This window comes from Podarcis gaigeae (genome assembly GCF_964106915.1).
Source record: "Podarcis gaigeae genome assembly, chromosome: 2".
In the NCBI taxonomy this organism is placed as follows: Eukaryota; Metazoa; Chordata; class Lepidosauria; order Squamata; family Lacertidae; genus Podarcis; species Podarcis gaigeae.
Window position 1 is genome coordinate 58,962,227 of NC_139679.1, and position 16,837 is coordinate 58,979,063.

At 42.0% G+C, this 16,837-nt stretch overlaps 1 protein-coding gene across 16 annotated transcripts in view; it reads left to right on the forward strand.

Moving 5' to 3' along the window:
- TCF7 (transcription factor 7) overlaps positions 1–16,837 on the forward strand; it is a 116,497-nt gene that overhangs the window by 73,009 nt on the left and 26,651 nt on the right. For 11 of the 16 annotated variants that reach the window (XR_014561595.1, XR_014561596.1, XR_014561598.1 and 8 more), the window contains 3 exons: positions 3,925–4,057; positions 9,926–10,016; positions 14,649–14,735. Coding sequence is in view for 12 of the 16 variants with exons in the window: in XM_083728508.1 (XP_083584634.1) it covers positions 3,925–4,057; positions 9,926–10,016; positions 14,649–14,735 (311 nt within the window). In the remaining 4 variants the exon portion in view is untranslated. The remainder of the gene's footprint in view (positions 1–3,924; positions 4,058–9,925; positions 10,017–14,648; positions 14,736–16,837) is intronic. The other 5 variants (XR_014561597.1, XM_083728501.1, XM_083728503.1 and 2 more) reach the window with 1 other exon arrangement.

Genomic DNA, 16,837 nt, shown 5'->3' on the forward strand with positions numbered 1-16,837 from the left:
AGCTCATAGTATCACAGCTAGCTCATCATGTCATGTGTTGCTGTGCTGTTTGGAATATAAAGTGTTTTCTTAGGAAAGCAGGAATAAAAGACAACCTTGGGCTAGCCCTGGCTGAGATGTTAAGCTTGATTCACTACAATGAGATTAACTACTAGTGCTCTAATTTTATAGGGCTGATATGTTTGAGAGTACAGTATGAACAGTTATAAAATCAAGTGGGAGACCTCGTTTCTCACTTCAGGAACATCGTGCTCACATTCCTAGCTTAGGGGATGCTTTCTCCTTGGTTGCAGTTCAGTGAGCATTTAGCCACTTAATACCCACTGATGTTTAATTTGCCTAACCACCTCCTGGCCTGCTGCCTCTGGGGGTGCAGCTAGACAGGGGTTTACTATTGCAGATGAGTCGCTGTAAATGGGTCATTGGCAACAGTTTGGTTTTTTAAAAAAAACTTACTAGATTTTGCATGTAAATGGTAAATCCCAATTGAATTTGACGGGGGCAGGGGTTAGGGCTGGCATTTTTGAACCCTAAAAAAAAAAAATCATTCCCAGAATAAGCACCCATCCAGGGTACAATGGGGAGAGTTGTGCTGGCTGCTAGTTCCCAGTGTCGACTTCAGAAGGCAAAAGACCTGAGAGTGCTTGGTATTCTCAAGCCAAGCCAGCAGTGGCAGAAACCAGCTATTTTGCTTGGCTGGTTAGGGAGCTTCATAGAAAAGCTTTTTTGATTCAAACAAGCAAATATGGGGTTGCACTGGCTGCACACATGGCTGCAGTAGCATGTCGGGACTTCTGGAGAACTTTGTGCTTTGAACCTGAACCTCGTGAGGCACAGAAGTGAATGCAAGGAGTGTAAATCATTGGCTATGTGAATAGCAGCAGCATAAAGCCTCTATAGGCTGAGCAAGATGCTCAGAGTTTGGCCTTCTCAACTTTAGACTTCAGAAGCAAGGCTCAGGACTCCAGGTTTCATTATGGCTGCACACAGTCCAAACAGGACTCTGATAGGTGGCCTCTTTATTCCATCCATTTCACAGAAGTAAACAACCCCCTAAATTTCATTCTTTTGAAAAATAGGAGGGACAGGGATGTGAAAACTGAAGTTTAGGGGGTTGCCTGCCTTTGTTTGTCTGTGTTTCATTTGTTGTGGGGAGGTCATCTTCGCATCGCCAGTTATTCTTATGTGAAATTGGTATTTAGTGGTTCCCACAATAGTTTCTATGGCAGGAGGGATCCCTGCCATAATACAAATTTGTGACTTTACTCTGTGGCTTCGCTTACTTTCTTCAGTTACATTCTATACATGCGCGTATTATATTTAAAAAAATATGTTTAACCATAAAGCCGCGTAGAGGTTTAATTTACAGTTAAGCAGGGTACAGATTTGGTTAGATAAATAAAATGTAGGTCTGAGAATAGGGCTATTTCCTGTCTCTTCCTCCCCCCCCCCCCCCGCTTCTGTTGTGGCACAGTTGCATTGTGTTACCATCTGCTGTGGCCTGATAATCATGTATGATTTGGTGGCAGCACATGCAGTGGTTGCATATCTTAGAATGAACAGAGCATTTTCCATGGGCTCTAACTCCTGACCCCTGGCAACTCTAGTGATGGTGGGACATGTTTATTTCGGCAGCACATGCACAGCTGATGTCTTCCTCTGGAGCATTTCTCTCTCCCATTCCAGTTCACTGGCTGCTGTTTGCAAAAGGCATCAGAAAACTAAATGCAGTGATGTCCACCTGCATATTTATTTTTATAAAATAGAATGGGGAGATATTCTGGGAGAAATGTAGATAGATAGTGGTTTCATACACTCCATAACATATAGTTAGGTCCTCAGAAGCAGGAGTTATTAGCACCAACTTCTTGTTATCATGTGTACAGTCCGCAAAACATATGCGTGACATTATCAATTGCAGCTTCATTCCTTTCCTTTCCTTTCTGGAAGTGTTTTTCCATGTAGAACATGTGCGGTGCTCCACTTTTAACACTGAATGAGGTCCCTGCCTCTACTGATCCTACCTTTATTATTCCTCATGAGATTATTTTCTGAGTTTTTTCTCTGTTTCTGAGTGACAAATTTGATTTTTCCAGTTCTGGTGAAGTCAGTGTCAATTTAAAGGCAACCGTGGGCGAAACTGGGCAAGTATGAAATGGCAGAAATGCTTGAGGCAGTCAGGAAAGAAGCAAAACTGCTTCTTCATATGTTGCTTTTAAAACAAGCTCCTCTGTGTTTGCTCTGTCAGAAAAGGGTTGACGGTTCATGGTCTAGTCTTCTCTTCCAATTCTTGCTTTTAAATAATAATAATAATAATCTTAGAGGAATCAGCTGCAATATCATGTCGTCCTCCTTTTGGAAGGTGCAAGGTAGAAGCTGAATGTTGTGTGCTTGTTTGACACATTCCTTATGAATGAGCTGAAATTCCCATGTTGCATGTTGCATTTACGGACGCTAAGACTGAAGAATAATTTCTTAACATGAAGTGAAGGTAAAGGGTAAAGGGACCCCTGACCATTAGGTCCAGTCGTGACCGACTGTGGGGTTGCAGCGCTCATCTCGCTTTATTGGCCGAGGGAGCCGGCGTACAGCTTCCGGGTCATGTGGCCAGCATGACTAAGCCGCTTCTGGCGAACAAGAGCAGCACATGGAAATGCTGTTTACCTTCCTGCCAGAGCGGTACCTATTTATCTACTTGCACTTTGACGTGCTTTTTAACTGCTAGGTTGGCAGGAGCAGGGACCGAGCAACGGGAGCTCACCGCATTGCGGGGATTTGAACCGCCGACCTTCTGATCAGCAAGTCCTAGGCTCTGTGGTGTACCTTCACATAAAAGCACTGGTGAATACTCCCCATTCAAAAGTAATTCTTCTAAGTTGGTCCTCTAAAACTGAGACCCATCAGATGTGGCCCACAAATCATGGGTTTGAGAGGTTGTGCATGTGTGCTTGCCACACTCTGGTGTTCTATACATCATGCAGTAGTGCCATGGGACCTCCTTTTCCATAGCCTCACCCCACAGTCTGCTGCAATGTTTAAAAGCCTGCAACAACATGGGTCTTTCCATGGTGCCATCACTCTACAGAGAGTTTTATGGGAAAGACCCATTCAGTGACTTCAGCAACATGCCTGCAAGCTTTTAAAGCAGGGATGGAGACATCCCACCCACCAGAAGTTGCTTAACTACAGTGCCCATTAACAGTTATCATCAGTCACACTGACTAAGGGTGATGGGAGTCCAACAGTATCTGAGTACTCACTGGTTCCCCATCCCTGCCTTAAAGATTGCAGTAGTTGTGAGACGAGACTTTCCCAAGAAGCTGTCAAGACGCACCTGAAAGCCTGTAGTTCTTTGGCTGTATGGTGATCTTCACCATGCATGCAAGCCTGCTTTCCTGCTTCCATGAGCTCTGTAAAAGTAAAATATATCATTCTAAAGGTGGTACGTTGTGTTAGTTTAGATATACTGATGGAGATAAGCACTTCATCTGGGAAGACTATGTCACAGAAAGAATCTCTAGACTTTAGCCAGTGCTTCACACAAGAGCACAGCACATTTAGACAATTAGAGTGGCATGATAAATGGGCCTGTGAATCCTCCCCTTTGATGGGACCTGTTTCCCATTCATTATCATTCCAACCATCTTGCTAACAAAAGCAGAGCCAGACCTGGATTCAGAACATGCAGCCATACCCAGGCTGAAGTGTTTGCTTTCATGTATTTGTCTCTAAGGCTTCTGTCCTGCCTGTTGAACAGCCGCTGTGTTGCTTCTGACATAGACAGCTACTTTAAAACTTACTTAGCCATTGGTAAGGTTCATTTTAGGATGCCTCCGTCTCTCTGTCACCCCATCCTCATGAATTGTGAAACTCAAAAGGCTAAAATTTCTCAAGCCCCTCTCTCCTCTGACTTGTATTTTTCAGTCCAACAAGGTTCCTGTAGTGCAGCCGTCCCATGGTGTCCATCCACTCACGCCACTCATCCCATACAGCAATGAACATTTCAGCCATGGCTCCCATTCGCCACACCTGCCCGCTGACATCAACCAGAAACAAGGTAATCATGATGCTATCAGCTTCCTCTATTTACTTTGCAAGGAGGGGAGGCGTCTCAAAATAATTTTAGAAAACTTATGGGTTAAAAAAAGGTAGGCTGATGATAGGATTGTCAACTCACTAAACTTTACCCATATCAATGAAAGTCAGAATGATTACTGCAAATATTCACCCTTGAACTGTATTTCACAGCCATCCTCATCCATTTTGCACATCACCTCTGAAGGTCTGAAAGCTATTCTCAAGCACCAAAGCTGCTGGCATATGCATTTCTACTTTTAGGAGTAGTATTCAGGGGCCCTTGTGAGCAAAGAAGCAGCAGGAGGAGGGGTGCTTAACCCTTCCCTACCGGCCACTTGACTCTCAAAAATTGTTCCAGTTTGCTGCTTTTCCCCTCCTCCTTGGGATTAAAAAAATACTTCTTACAAAGGCAAATGTGCTTTGATCTTGGTGGGTGATTGGCTTGCTAGATGATTTGGAATGGAGACATTGCAGGAAGGGGAAAGGGGTCAAGCACTTCCTCAAAGAAGAACCCTTCCCTAGACTTCAAGGCAACCATGTGAGGCTGCTAATTAGTAAAATAAAATAAAACCTGAAAACATGTATGATCCTAATCATGGGCCTCCTGCTTCTCATCTAAGTTTGGCCCTGAGTGATTAATGTGGGTTCAAGAGCAAGTTGTGGTCTTGGTCACACACTCTTTTCTGACATTTAGTGGTATTTTCTTTCACAACCCCCTCACAGCGTCGAGGTGTGCCTAAGCTGACTATTTAGATACGACTGGGACCAAAAGCATTTTTTCCTAGTGGTTTCTGCATGACATTTCTTCAAAGAGCCCATCAAAATAAGTGAGAGATATGCCACTGTGATGTTTGATGTATTGTGGCTCAACTTCCATTGGTTGAATAATGACAGTATAATAATATTGTCTTTAAATTTCCAGCGTAAATTTGTTTCCTTTCTCATATTGTAGTGGGCACAGTGTCACATGATAGCATTTATCCTATAAACTATGGATTATACGCACCTTGTTTCTGTGTTAATAAAAATATTTGATTTTAAAAAGTTAGTGGCCACATTCACATGTCAAGATGAACTAAGATCCCTAGATTATTGTTGTTTTGTCCCTTTCTTCTCATATGCAGATAAAGCTAACTGGAATGTGATAGCTTATCACAGAATCATAGAATTGTAGAATTGGAAGCACAGCCAGTGTCCTTCTTGGTCTGCATTTTAGGGAAGTTTGAATGGGGACATAAAACAATATTTAAATATGGTTATCGTGGCATGTGAACCCTGGAGCCTACTCTCAATCAAGACAGAAATGTAAGCCAGGGTTAAAGTTGACTTCATGAATCCTGGGTTCACATATCATAATAAGATATCCTCTCCTGGTTTGTTTTATCCACTCATGCAAAGGAAGAACAGGTTGTGCGTACTAGCAAGCTGCTCTTTCACAGTAAGATAGGGTCAGCCAGGAGTCCTGGCTCATTGTGTCATGAAATTGCAGTCAGTGGTACAAAACTGTTAGGTACTTCCAACCCTTAAAGGTAAAGGTAAAGGGACCCCTGACTGTTAGGTCCAGTCGCGAACGACTCTGGAGTTGCGGTGCTCATCTTGCTTTACTGGCCAAGGGAGCCGGCATACAACTTCCGGCTCATGTGGCCATCATGACTAAGCCGCTTCTGGCGAACCAGAGCAGTGCACGGAAATACCGTTTACCTTCCCACTGGAGCAGTACCTATTTATCTACTTGCACTTTGATGTGCTTTCAAACTGCTAGGTTGGCAGGAGCAGGGACTGATCAATGGGAGCTCACCCCGTCGCGGGGATTCGAACCGCCGACCTTCTGATCAGCAAGCCCTAGGCTCTGTGGTTTGGACCACAGCGCCACCCGAATCCCTTGTAAAAAAAAAAAATCAAGACCATTTTGATTGCTTCAGTTCTTTGTCACGTGGCAAAGGAAAACTGATGGGTTATGCTAGGATGTGCAGGATTTTACATTTACCAGCTTTACAGCTTGTCATTTAAGAACTACTGTATTTTTTGCTCTATAAGACTCACTTTTTCCCTCCTAAAAAGTAAGGGGAAATGTGTGTGCGTCTTATGGAGCAAATGCAGGCTGTGCAGCTATCACAGAAGCCAGAACAGCAAAAGGGATTGCTGCTTTCACGGCACAGCAATCCCTCTTGCTGTTCTGGCTTCTGAGATTCAGATTTTTTTTTTCTTGTTTTCCTCCTCCAAAAACTAGGTGCGTCTCGTGGTCTGGTACATCTTATAGAGCAAAAAATACGGTACTTTCACTTTAACTCTCTGATAGCGCTTTTTATTACTGAGTTTTAAGTGTGTACTTTTATATAGATTGGGAACAGACACACAAACAAGCAACAATCCAGATGTATCATTTCTTATTTGAAATTCCTTAATGGAGATGAGGTGATTGTGGTGATGATCATGAAAATCCCATTTCATTTATAATCCATAACTTACCCAGATTCACAAGCTCGTGGGAATCGTCAGGGGGCAGTTTTCACTTGTACCTGTGGTACTTTTGATGGCCTGTGCATGTTCATTCTCAACTCTGAATTTCTGTCTCAGAAACAATTTTGGCAAGTGGTATAGTCCTAAAATGTTTATTTCAATGGAGAATGCACCTGGAATAGCACACAGTAGGCTCCAAGTACTGTTGTCTTTAGTTTTCCATAAACGGGGATTATGGCTTGGATCTTCCACCGACAGAAACCCATTTCAACCCAGCATAAGAATCTTGTGTGAGAAAAGTAAGGTCCATCCACCTGCAGAAGCTCTTTGCTCAAGAGATTTCCATGGCCCAGTAGAGTTTATATGCTGCAGCCCATATCTTTCTTATTAGCCTTGTTTCTCATCCTGTAACACAGCCCAGCTGCCCACTCCCAAGACATTGTGATTCTGTACTTCTTTCACTCATAGCTCTTTAGCCTTCAAACAGGTGGTTCTCCGCGGTCCTACACTTATACCACCTGACCTTCCTAGACACTTGCATCCACTCTCAGTGGGGTATTCCTGAACAAACATGTCTTGAGAGATGTAAAGAATGTTTATTTCATAGAATTTCTCCTTACAGCTTTCTGGAGTTGGATATGGTTTCACAGTAGTAATTACCAGTTGCATATTTCCCCTCCACACACCCTACTCAAGCTCCTAAGCAATGGCAAAGCAATGCACCTTGTATGGTTAAGCATGCTGCCAAACACCAAGGCTGTTACAGTTACAGATAGGTAGCCGTGTTGGTCTGCCATAGTCAAAACAAAAAAAATTCCTTCCAGTAGCACCTTAAAGACCAACTAAGTTAGTTCTTGGTATGAGCTTTCGTGTGCATGGTATCTGAAGAAGTGTGCATGCACACGAAAGCTCATACCAAGAACTAACTTAGTTGGTCTTTAAGGTGCTACTGGAAGGAATTTTTTTTGTTTTGACCAAGGCTGTTAAGGAGTGTGTTTAGCAAATGTCATGAAGTTAGCACATGTTCTATCTTAAGCCCCTTAGAGAATTATTCTGCTGCACTTTAGACCCCAGAAAACATTGAGAATGTTTGACCTGGGCTCAGAAGATTTTTCATTCTCCTGCTCCCTACAAACTGAACATGTTCTCTACACATCTAGTCTCTTGGATCTAAAATTGCCCACCAGCATTCAGAGAAAATTAAACCTAAAACATAAGAATAAAAAGAGTTAACGAATTATAACCTACAAGAAGCTTAGCTAAGGGCAAATATTGAAGTCTGGCAGGAAGTGGTGAATGAGGATAGTTCAAATCTTGCTTGGCTCTTCAGGGAATATAACACAAAGTACCTTATATCCAGCTGTCCTTGAACATACCCACAGAATAAGTCCCATGACTTTTGAAGAGGCTTTGAAAGTCTCTGTGAGTGCACCTCAAGAGACTTATTCTTAGAATAAAAAGCCATAACACAAGTCTACCCTGAGGATGGAAAGCTCCCCTGTTGCATGGGCTGGCTTGAAGTTAAGCTTGTTGCTGTGGCTGCTGACAGCATCCCAGTGTGACTGACTGTAGAAGGCCCATGGCTTAAGGACTCTCATGGATTGGACATGCGCCAAAGCAGATCCACAGCATCCTTAAGTTTATGATGAGGCGGCTTATGTGAGAGAAAGGAGCTCTCTTAATTCATTTTTACAGACTGAAAAAAATAATTAAGGCTGCTCCTTCCAGTCAGCGATTAAAATTGCAACGTGGGAATTTTGATGAGGCTTACCACTTGTTTCTGATTTCATGATTTTTACTCATGTGAGAAGCCAATGGGAACACTTCCATAAATGAACATCACCATGCTGGAAGTATGTTGCCCTGAAGTGGGAAGTGTAATCTGAAGCATCCTTCTGGATGTGACCAAAGTGTAACTGCCCATCTTTGCAGATGGAGAATGGAAGCAGGAGGCTCTGCTTATGCATTGAATGAGTATTACCACATCCCATACTGCTTTGGATTTCTAAGCAGTTGTGTGACATTGTAACATTGGCTGGAGGCCACAGAGAGCTGTCTCTCAGGTAGTTACAACCACTGCCACCACCTGCATAGTTTGTTCTCTTTCCACCCTTCACGCAGGTTCATGTATACAGTGTTTGTGATATCAAGCGATGACTTTCATACATGAAACCACCATCACAGATCAAACACATGTGGTAGAATTTCCATACCACCTAAAAGATTATTATTCCGTGAAGGCCATTCAGCCAGCCTGGGGTGTGTGTGCTAAACATAACCTACAGTCAGAAAGAAGCAACATACACTTTTTCCAAACACAATAAGAATGCAACCTAATGTCGCGATAGTGCTCATTCTATTTAAGATTCTGTCTCTTGTTGGTAATTAACATAGATATATTTTAAACTATAGAAAGTTGGGGTAGAAGGGAGATAAAAACTTCTCTAGGAACTAACATACCCCAGTTGGTCAACAAACTGGTGTGCTAAACAGAAGCAGCAGAAACCAAGAAACCAAGGTCCTAAAGGAGGAGGAAGAATTAAGTGAGACATATAGTTTATTTTAGGAAACTGATGTGCACTGGGTGAATTGAGAAGAAAGAAATCCTTTCCCCACCCCTTTTCTCCCACACTCATGCTCCTTCTAATGACCGTCCACTCATTCCTGAGTAAATTACCTTTCCAACCCCACAGATGAAAACCGGTGACTTAACTTGGTGGTGGTTGGGTTTTTTTGTATGATAATACTTAGAAATTACATACCACATTCAAAGTACTTCACATATATTATCTCTGCCATCCTTCCCACAGCACTGTGGTGTAGGCCCACATTGCTATCCCTCTATTATAGATAGGGGTTTGGGGATGAGGCTGAGAAAGCTGGCCCAAAGCCATCTTTTGAGATTGTGGGTGGCTGAGGTGAGAATTGAATTGAGGACTCCCCAACTCAAATCTTTTCTGCTGCATTACACCAGCTTTATCTTGTCTCTACTCCATGTGCTTTTGTCCCACTCATTTCCTGTACTTACCACCTCCTTCAATGCCCTACCTTGGCTGACTACACCGTACCAACTTCATCTTTTGCGTACTCCGGATACTTTTGTCCCACTCACTTCCTGTACTCCTCACCCCATCTGTGCTGTACCTTGATTGTCTGGTTGCAGTATTGTGTTGAAGAGTATCTTAATAGGTAGGAAAGCCTAAGGATATTTATTCTGTCCAGAAATGGGGGACAAGGGAGAGACAAAGTAAGTTAACCAATTCTGGTTATTGGATGCTAAGAAATACTGAACCTTTGTACCATGTCCGTTTTAGCCAAGTTAATGCTACTTAAAAGAAAGCTAGAAATGGCTTCACCTAAACTTCCTGATGTTTCGATTTTCTGCCAGGTGTACACCGTCCTTCTCAAACATCAGACATTTCTGGTTTCTATTCCCTCCCTCCTAGTGGAGTTGGACAGATAACACCTTCTATGGGATGGTAAGTATTAAATACCTATAACTGAGGGAAGTTTGTCTAAATTGGGCTACCTGGGCAACACCAACCATTCTCCACAACACCTGAAACTGTATATGTACACATGTATGTACACAACACCTGAAACTGTATATGTACACACTTCAGTATACTTTTCCCTGGCACCACAATTAGTTCTTAGCACTGGTCTAGGTGTGAAAAAAAGATTTTGAGCAAGATATTGGTTCTCTCTCCTGCTCTCCTACTTTGATCAGGGACTGTTGTGTTGACCCTTGGGCCTAGAATCTCTTGTTCAGCCCCATGCTGCCATTCTGAAATGCCAATAACAAGCAAAAGCGTGGTAGATCATAGAATTTGCTTTCTTCTCACCACAGGCAGGTGTATACCTGAGTTATTGAAAAAATATTGTTGTTAAATTCTGTCCCTAAAACATATGGTTCTACAGAAAGCCTTCCCCTTCTTACTATGGATTAATGGCAATCCAATGTGGGTCCTGGTAAACATGCAAGAGAGAGGGAAAATGCAATCTGTGGCAGAGTCTTTTAAATGAAGATGGACAGCATTTTCTCCATGGCTGTATATTTAGGCCAGAAGCTGAGGAGACAAAAGCACTCAACACACATTCAACCATAAGTAGACCTCTCCCCACCCCTTCCATGTATTAATTCACTTACATGATGCAGCAGGTGTTAGTAGAACTGTTAGTAGAACTGCAATGCATGACAGTGTGGAATTGTAGAAACTTCAACCCACCATTTCTGAACTGAAGAGGTTGCCAGAATATTACTATTACTACTACTACTACTACTACTACTAATAATAATAATAATAATAATAGAGAGTAAAGTTCCTGTGTATCAGCTGAACACACTCTGTAGAGATGGGGGAGATATTTAGTTCAGTTTGCATTTAAAGGTGAACCTAACTAATTTGTGTTTTCCAAAATGATTCTGAAATCTAAAGACAGCCTTCAAAATATGTGCTTTTCTGAATTTTGCACTGTAGTTCTCCAGCCAAGTAATGTGTGCAAAAATGAATGTACTGGGACAAAGTGTGCATAAAAATGCACATGTTAGTGAAAGTAACCTACAAAGATGCATTATGTTCAGCAATACTGTTTTGCAAAAATGTAAAACTACATATAAACATGTGCATCTTGGGAGAAATTCGCACTAAAATGTTAGTGAATTTCCACAACGATTTTTTAAAACACACGCACACACACAAAATGTGCAAACTGATATTGGAGAACTAAACTTAAGATTGGAAGAATGAGAAATGGAAAGAAACCATCATTTGCAGATTCACCCATCCTTAGCAGTATGCAGATAGGAATTTCTGCCATAACTGTGGCACAGGCATGTTAAGTGCATCACCTAAGGGAGATGCAATAAAACACATCACAAAGCAATACAATACAATATTTGACTACCAAATGATTTTCTGTATATTTATTCACAAAGAAGAGGCACCTGAGGCTTCAGGCTTTATGGGTGGTTGGTTGGTTGGTTGGTTCTTTAGATGTTTTATGTTTAACATTGTATCTGTCCTAGACTTGCTATAATTTGGGCGATGATTAACTACTGTTTAAAAGGAATAAAGTAATTTGGAGAGGATAGGAAGACCTCTGAGTTATTTTTCTGTCGGCTTGGAAGGGTGTCCGCAGAAAAGACAGACAGGAAGTATGTAAGGCACAAACCCTGCTTCTAGAAAGCAAAGCTGATACTGATACTAATATTGGTTTGTTGCTTGATCGGGCAGCATCTTCATGCTTTTACTTTCTATTAGCCCCTCTTGCCAACTTTAACCACTAGTGATCAGACAGCCAGATTTTTAGTAAGGGATTAAAGAGATCAAGAGGCAGACATTTCCATTAGCACTTTCTCCCCATAGCCAGCACAAAGTATTTCTCCATTTTCAATGCAATGTCTGTTTCCATCAAAAAGTTGCATCTAGAGGAAGCCCATTTTTCTTCCAGTTCCACTGGGGATGGAATCCAGAGGCCTGCACATATGTAGAAAACTGCTTTGTGTCTGACCATGGGCCAGGCTACATGTTACATTAAATATGTGTCTTCGTTTACATCTTTCTGTTTTAAAAAACCAGCAACACTGCAGCAGGACACAAGCAGTAATGGGATGCACAGCATATCAGGAGAAGGTCTATCTCTCTTCTCCAAACACAGGTGCACAGCAGAGTCAGACCAATTTCATGCTTTATGCAGAAATTGTGTTTGCTGATAGTACACCACCAGTTTTTGTTTCTCGCAACATACGTAAAAAATGATAACCCAGCTGTGTCCCTAAATGCACAACAGGGAGCCCCGATATGGCCATGACTTTGCACTCCTTCACTCATATTGACATTCCTAAATGAAACGAAATTCCTGCACAAAATTCAAATACCTATAAAAACGTTGAGGAAACCCATATGTAAATCATAAAGATGTTATGATAGCATTTTCCACAGCTTGCTGGATTGCAGCATTTGGCTATGAACTCCTGGTACATCAGTGTGCAGTGGAAAATCCCACAGTGTGTGCACAGTACCATTTGCATGTGGTTGTACTTCAGATGCTTATGCAGAAGTACACTTTGTGACCCTATAAAACTCTGGTGCAAGTTTATCTTTGGATTGCAGTCATTGCATAGAGCTCTGAGAAAGTTAGGTGTGGCTTAATTTCTCTGCAAGCTCAGTAAGATATAAGCACTTAGTTAAAAATTTGTTCTCGGGGATTTTATATTTACTTGGCTTCTCCAAATTTGCAGTTTAAATGTTTCCCGGCCTATATACTGTATGCGATCTTCTCCCATTTGTATACACTGAGCTGTCTACAAGCAAGTGCAACTGATGGCCCTCCAATAATACGTCCAGGGGTGTGGGGGGGTTGTTTTGTTACTTGGTCTCTCCACACCATGCTTTGCAGAGGTTTGGCAGCATTAGCAGTGCTGAAATTAATTGTGGAGGAGGAGGAAGACTTCAGAGCCCCCATCTGCCAGTAACAAGCACTGTGGTATGTGAATGGCTCTGAACGTTCACTGATCTGGAATGAGGCTGACTTCAAACACAAAGGAGTCTGAATGCAGGAAGCAGCTTTTCCTTAGCAAGAAAGAGTTCGGCAGGAATGTCCTTTGTACCTGCCAAGTATTTTGGGGAAGAGGCCCTGTAATAAGTCTCCCTTTAATTAGGTGGAATGACAAGTCGAGAACCTCAAATAAAAATGACTTGCAGTCCAGTCTGGTGAGCTTGTTCACTGAAGCTTAGCTGCAAACACACCTTCCTTAAAAAGCCTTGTAAATGGTGTCAGCTGCACAATATGAGCTACGTTTGCAACAATTTAACTTGATGCCTCATGCTGGTTTTGAAATAACTTAAGTAAATAAATATTTCCATTCTACTTTCACAGGGTTTTTTTTAAAAACACACACATACAGACACATACAAAAAAAGCACTTTCATTCTGAATAGTCAGAATCGTGGATTGATTTTCCAGTTGAAATAATTTCCATGTCAGGTTCACATTGATGAAAAACTTCCTTGGCAACAACCATTTCTTTTCTTGGGGAATCTTGGCCTATGGAATAATTAATGTCACTTCAGAATTAAACTGTGTTCTCATCTCCAAGGCCCAAATGTTGAAACTTCAAAAGCCTGCTTCCTGTTGTAGCACTTGGCTAGTGTTCGGAATATTTTTACATGTGCTCCTAAGTTTGCAGCAATGTTGCTTGGGTTGCAAGTTTTTAAGCAAGTAATGAATTAGTAGGAATAGTAATAATACTTAGGAGAATTAAAGTGTTGCATATGTCATTGATCCCTCTGTTCTGCCTGTCAAGTAGGCCTCCATTATTATTATTATTATTATTATTATTATTATTATTATTATTATTATTATTATTCAGGCTTAGGGAGAAGGAGCAGAGAGTTGTCTAAGTTCGCCTAATGAGTTCAAGTGTGATTTGAACCTACTGACTGAGAACTCAACAGCCACTGTAATATGCCTATTAATATTGATACAGAGAGGTCTACCCAGGCCTTAACACTAACCCACAAGGGCAGCAAGGGCATAGATCAAAGAGCAGGCACAAACTATTGTGGGAGATTGAACTACACTCAGTCTTCCAGCTGTGCCACTCATGCTGATCCTGCTCATCTTCACCCTGCACCAGCTTTTAGGGACTAAGGTGCAGAATCAAGAGTAAGCGATGCCATCAACAGCACTCCAAACCCAAAGGTTCCTGCTTCAATTACAGTTAAGGAGAAAGCATTTGGAATCGACATGCAGTAGGATTTGAAATGTCACCCTTTTAGGGCTATAGGGAGGGTGCGTCAAGAAGCTTGTGTGCTTGGATCTTGGAGGCCTAGTTCTTTAGCAACTTTGCAGAGCTGGGAGTATAATAAGCACAGGTAGGGTTTTAAGGTGGCATTAGTGGAACTTTCCTGTAGACCTGTTTAGACCCACCTCCAGCTGAAGCTCACCTCACCTCACCTCCCCATCGGGACAGAAGCCAATGTACAACAGGAGGCTTCTCCTTTTCCCAAAAATACAAGTCCGTGACGAGTCCACTTGGGAAAAGGGTATGCAGGAAAGGTGGCACCGATATAGATGCTTTATGGACTCTTTCTTCCTGATCCCAGGCAGAGCCAGCCTGTCTGTCCTTTCCAGTCATGTGGATTTAGACAGCCCTATACGTCGGCGCTCACTGCTGGGGCTTCTTTCTCTAGGTAAGTATGAGCTGCCTAAGTCAGGACAAAATCGCTCTGCTTCTTTTGCAGCCACGCCGTTCAAGCTTGCAGCACTTAGGGAGGCTTCTGGGTGGCAGCAACAGGTTTTAGGCAGGTGGCTTTTTAAAATAATAATCCTTTTAAACAACACACAAACTTAGCACGCTCTCAACAAGGAGTAACACAATTTTGGCTTTGGTCAACAATAGTAGGGGGTGGAGAGAGAGAACCCTCATGAAGATGCTGTAAAGTCCGTCTTCATGTGAGCACCACCACTGCAGCCTCAAATGTCAGTATGTCTCTTAGTCTTATGTGGCTGGAGACAAAAAAATAGAGTTTGTAAGTGCTTTGACAAAAGGTTTCACCTCTCATGGTGCACACCCATTTCTTTTGTTCTATTGTTGCCTGTGGTTAAACAGTTCTTCCTCCCCAGATTTTTTTTTTATAAACAACAACAACAATGCAAAACTTTGCAAAAGTTATTTATCAGGCCTGGTAAGAAAGATGAGTGCACACATTGCAAGCAATGGTGTCTCTTTTTGCTTTCAGCTCTCAAAAGAACCAACAACACTGTTGTCTGTTTCCAGCATAATGCTCCCCTTTTGGTGTCACTTCATAATACTGCAGAACATAATGGGCACCCCTATTACTACCTCTGCAATGGTCGTCATCTTCAGCTAACAAAAGTAGAAATTGGTCTTGTTTGGGACAGAGCACCTGATAAATTCAAACCATCAGGTCAGGTTCTCATTCCTACCTCACTCCACTACTTGAGTCCACTCTCAGCTTTCCTCCATGCCTCATGCACTACATGAGTGCAAGGTAGATGCCTGGCAATGTCCTCCTTGTTCAGTTAATTCCTTGTATGGCCCCTGACAAGAGCCCTCCCTTGGCTTAAGATTGCTGGTTTTGGTAACCTGGAAATGTATGGAAATTTACAACGGCTGAGGATGGTAGTAAACTAGAAGCATCAGTATACCATGATACAAAGCAAATATTTGCTTTTGTCAGGCTGTTCCTTTTGTGGTGGCAGGACTGTGTACTGCAGTTCCCCCCATGCAACACTTTAAAAAACTTAGACCTGCCTTCATAAGGGAACACAAATTTCCCATTGTCCCTCCAGATCTGCACTACCAATCCAGATGCTGGTTGTGAGTTGTTCGAGAATTCATTAGAAGGATCTGAAGCCAACTTCCATCTTCCTTGTCTGTCTTGAGAAGGTCCGACAGAGATGAGCTTTAACCTATGGGGAGAGTGTGTGTGTGTGTGTGTGTGTGTGAGAGAGAGAGAGAGAGAGAGAGAGAGAGAGAGATGATAGATAGATAGATGATAGATAGATAGATAGATAGATAGATAGATAGATAGATAGATAGATAGATATAGATAGATAGATAGATAGATGATAGATAGATAGATAGATAGATAGATAGATAGATAGATAGATAGATAGATAGATAGAGATAGATAGATAGATAGATAGATAGATAGATAGATAGATAGATGATAGATAGAGATAGCTGGACCACTTGGCTGGGCATCTCTCTAGCTTTGGCTTCTACTCTGTGTAGTCTTAATGAGAGTGCTCAGTACGTCTCTTGATGAAGACATCATGGGATTTGCTTTAGGAACAGTAGTCGAAAAGGCACTTGATTATGATGAGGACGATAGTATTATTGTTATTACCTTAATTTTCAGCCTGCCGGAGGCAACTACTCCAGTCTAAGCATCTTAATATTTAAGATAAATGACTCTGCAGACCTCCTTGGTTGCCTGACAGTTTCATTCTTCATCATACCGGCATTCCCACTTTACAGAGAAGAACAAGGCAGGTTTCGCAGACAAGAACACACACCTCGGCAGATAATGATCAAGCTTCAAGTCATGCCAGTAGATTAAAATCAAGCATAATTTCTTTTTGTGCCAACAGAGCTAATGAACAGTTGGTTGTCTCCCATGGGCAATCCTGCTGTCTCAAGCTTCAGTCATGAAGCTTGGTAAACTGACAGCATCATTCTCCAGTGCTGAAAATATTTTACAGGCCTGATGAAAGGTGTATAAACTATTAATCTTAAGTAGCTGTGTTATGATCGCAATGATAGCAT